Genomic DNA, 1,526 nt, shown 5'->3' with positions numbered 1-1,526 from the left:
AAGCTCCGGGGTGGGGGCAAAGAAACCGGGTTCTGTGATCTCGCATGTCCTCGAGCCCTTCCAGGCTGCGCACGAAGGGCCGGGCGGGGGCGGGGGCTCCCCAGGGCCTCGGCCCCAGTTCCTTTAACAGCCTCTCGGTCTCTCCCCTCTCTCCCCTCCCGCACCCGGGCGTGGCCGCTCCCCTCCCGCGCTCCCCAAACCCTCGCTTCTCCTCCCGCCCCTCCCCAGCCCCCGAAGAGCCGGAGCCGGCGGCAGAGCGAGGTAACCGCGGCTGCTTCGCTTCCCGAGACCGATTTCGGGGGCCCCGACGGACCCCCGATGTCATCGGGCCCCGATCTCCCAGATCTTCCCCCACCCCTGCCTCGTAACCCACCCCCAGGCCCGGTCCTTTAAGCCCCGGAGAGCCCCGCGCCCTCTCGTGGTCGCGAAGGGAAATCGCCTGGCAGTGGCTTTAACCCTTTCCCTTCCTTCTTAAAGGGACCGACACCCAAGCCTTCTTCCCCAGCCTGGAGGAATACTTATAGAAGGGTTGGATGTTTGCGGAGAGCCACCACCCCGTCCTCCCCTCATCTTTGTCTGTTGTTTTTTCCCCTCATATACATTCAAAGGTTGGGGCCTGGAATTTAGGGTTGTAGAAGAGGCTAGAACCGGGAGTCTATGTCCCCCAGCAGGAGGGGTTGGGGACAGAACTCTGGGGTCTGTGAATGAAGAGAGAGAGGTTGGGCCCCCCTGTACTGCTGGGTCCCGATGGAGGAGGGCGGGAGCTTTGGATATATAAATGGGAAAAGGTCTGGGGGTTTGGCTTCCTGGGTTCCCAGAAAGCTGGGATGGGGGCTCCCACACCGGTTCTGAATGTATATCTGATGCGTGTGTCCCTCCTCCTTTACGGCCACCCTGTCTTCCCTTCCCCCTTTTCTTCTCCCCCTACCCCTCCCCCAAACTGGACTCTAGAGTCCTTCCCTGGACTCCTGGGGGCCGAGGCATGGGGGTTCCCTCCCCAGGGTTTGTCAGGCCTAGCCACACCCCCAAACTCTTGCTAATTATGTCTTTGTGTCCCCCACCACCAACAGAAGAGGAGCGCCCTAAACCAAGGTGAGATCCTATGGGTATGGGGGGCTCCCAATCACGTCATCCTAGATATTCCCCCCCCCTCCAGAGACAGGGTGTGGGAAAGGCAGAGACGGAGGGGGGATGTTGAAATAAAGGAGACAGCGGTCAACCATTCCTTCCTTCGGAAAGCATTTCTGGGAACTTTCCACTGTGTTTAGCATGTCAACCCTGTCCACCGCCCTATTGGTGACACAGACCCAGACACAGTGATGCAAGACCGGGGTACCCAAGCGACACAGGCGGGGGCCCTGCGTTTGCCCTGGGCAATCAAAGAAGGCTCCCCAGGGGAGGGGATGCCTGAGTCCTGGGTGACAAAGGCTTTGCTACCTGAAGGGGGTATTAGGGACATGGTAGGCTGAGAAAGCTGTGTGGTGTGTGCTAAGTCCAGTGGCTGGATACAGACCAGTCCAGGGAAC

The 1,526-nt window shown here is 60.3% G+C and overlaps 1 protein-coding gene across 2 annotated transcripts in view; it reads left to right on the top strand.

Annotated features, from left to right (window-relative positions):
- The window catches only part of TNNT1 (troponin T type 1 (skeletal, slow)), a 10,716-nt gene that overhangs the window by 595 nt on the left and 8,595 nt on the right, over positions 1–1,526 (top strand). Inside the window, exons 4-5 of one of the 2 annotated variants that reach the window (XM_012643204.1) lie at positions 229–261; positions 1,071–1,092. In XM_012643204.1, coding sequence (XP_012498658.1) covers positions 229–261; positions 1,071–1,092 — 55 coding nt within the window. The remainder of the gene's footprint in view (positions 1–228; positions 262–1,070; positions 1,093–1,526) is intronic. The other variant, XM_012643205.1, reaches the window with a different exon arrangement.

The sequence above is a fragment of the Propithecus coquereli genome, unplaced genomic scaffold (genome assembly GCF_000956105.1).
Source record: "Propithecus coquereli isolate 6110/MARCELLA unplaced genomic scaffold, Pcoq_1.0 Scaffold193, whole genome shotgun sequence".
Taxonomy (NCBI): Eukaryota; Metazoa; Chordata; class Mammalia; order Primates; family Indriidae; genus Propithecus; species Propithecus coquereli.
Note: the sequence above shows the minus strand (reverse complement) of the source record. Positions and strands in the feature narration are given on the sequence as shown.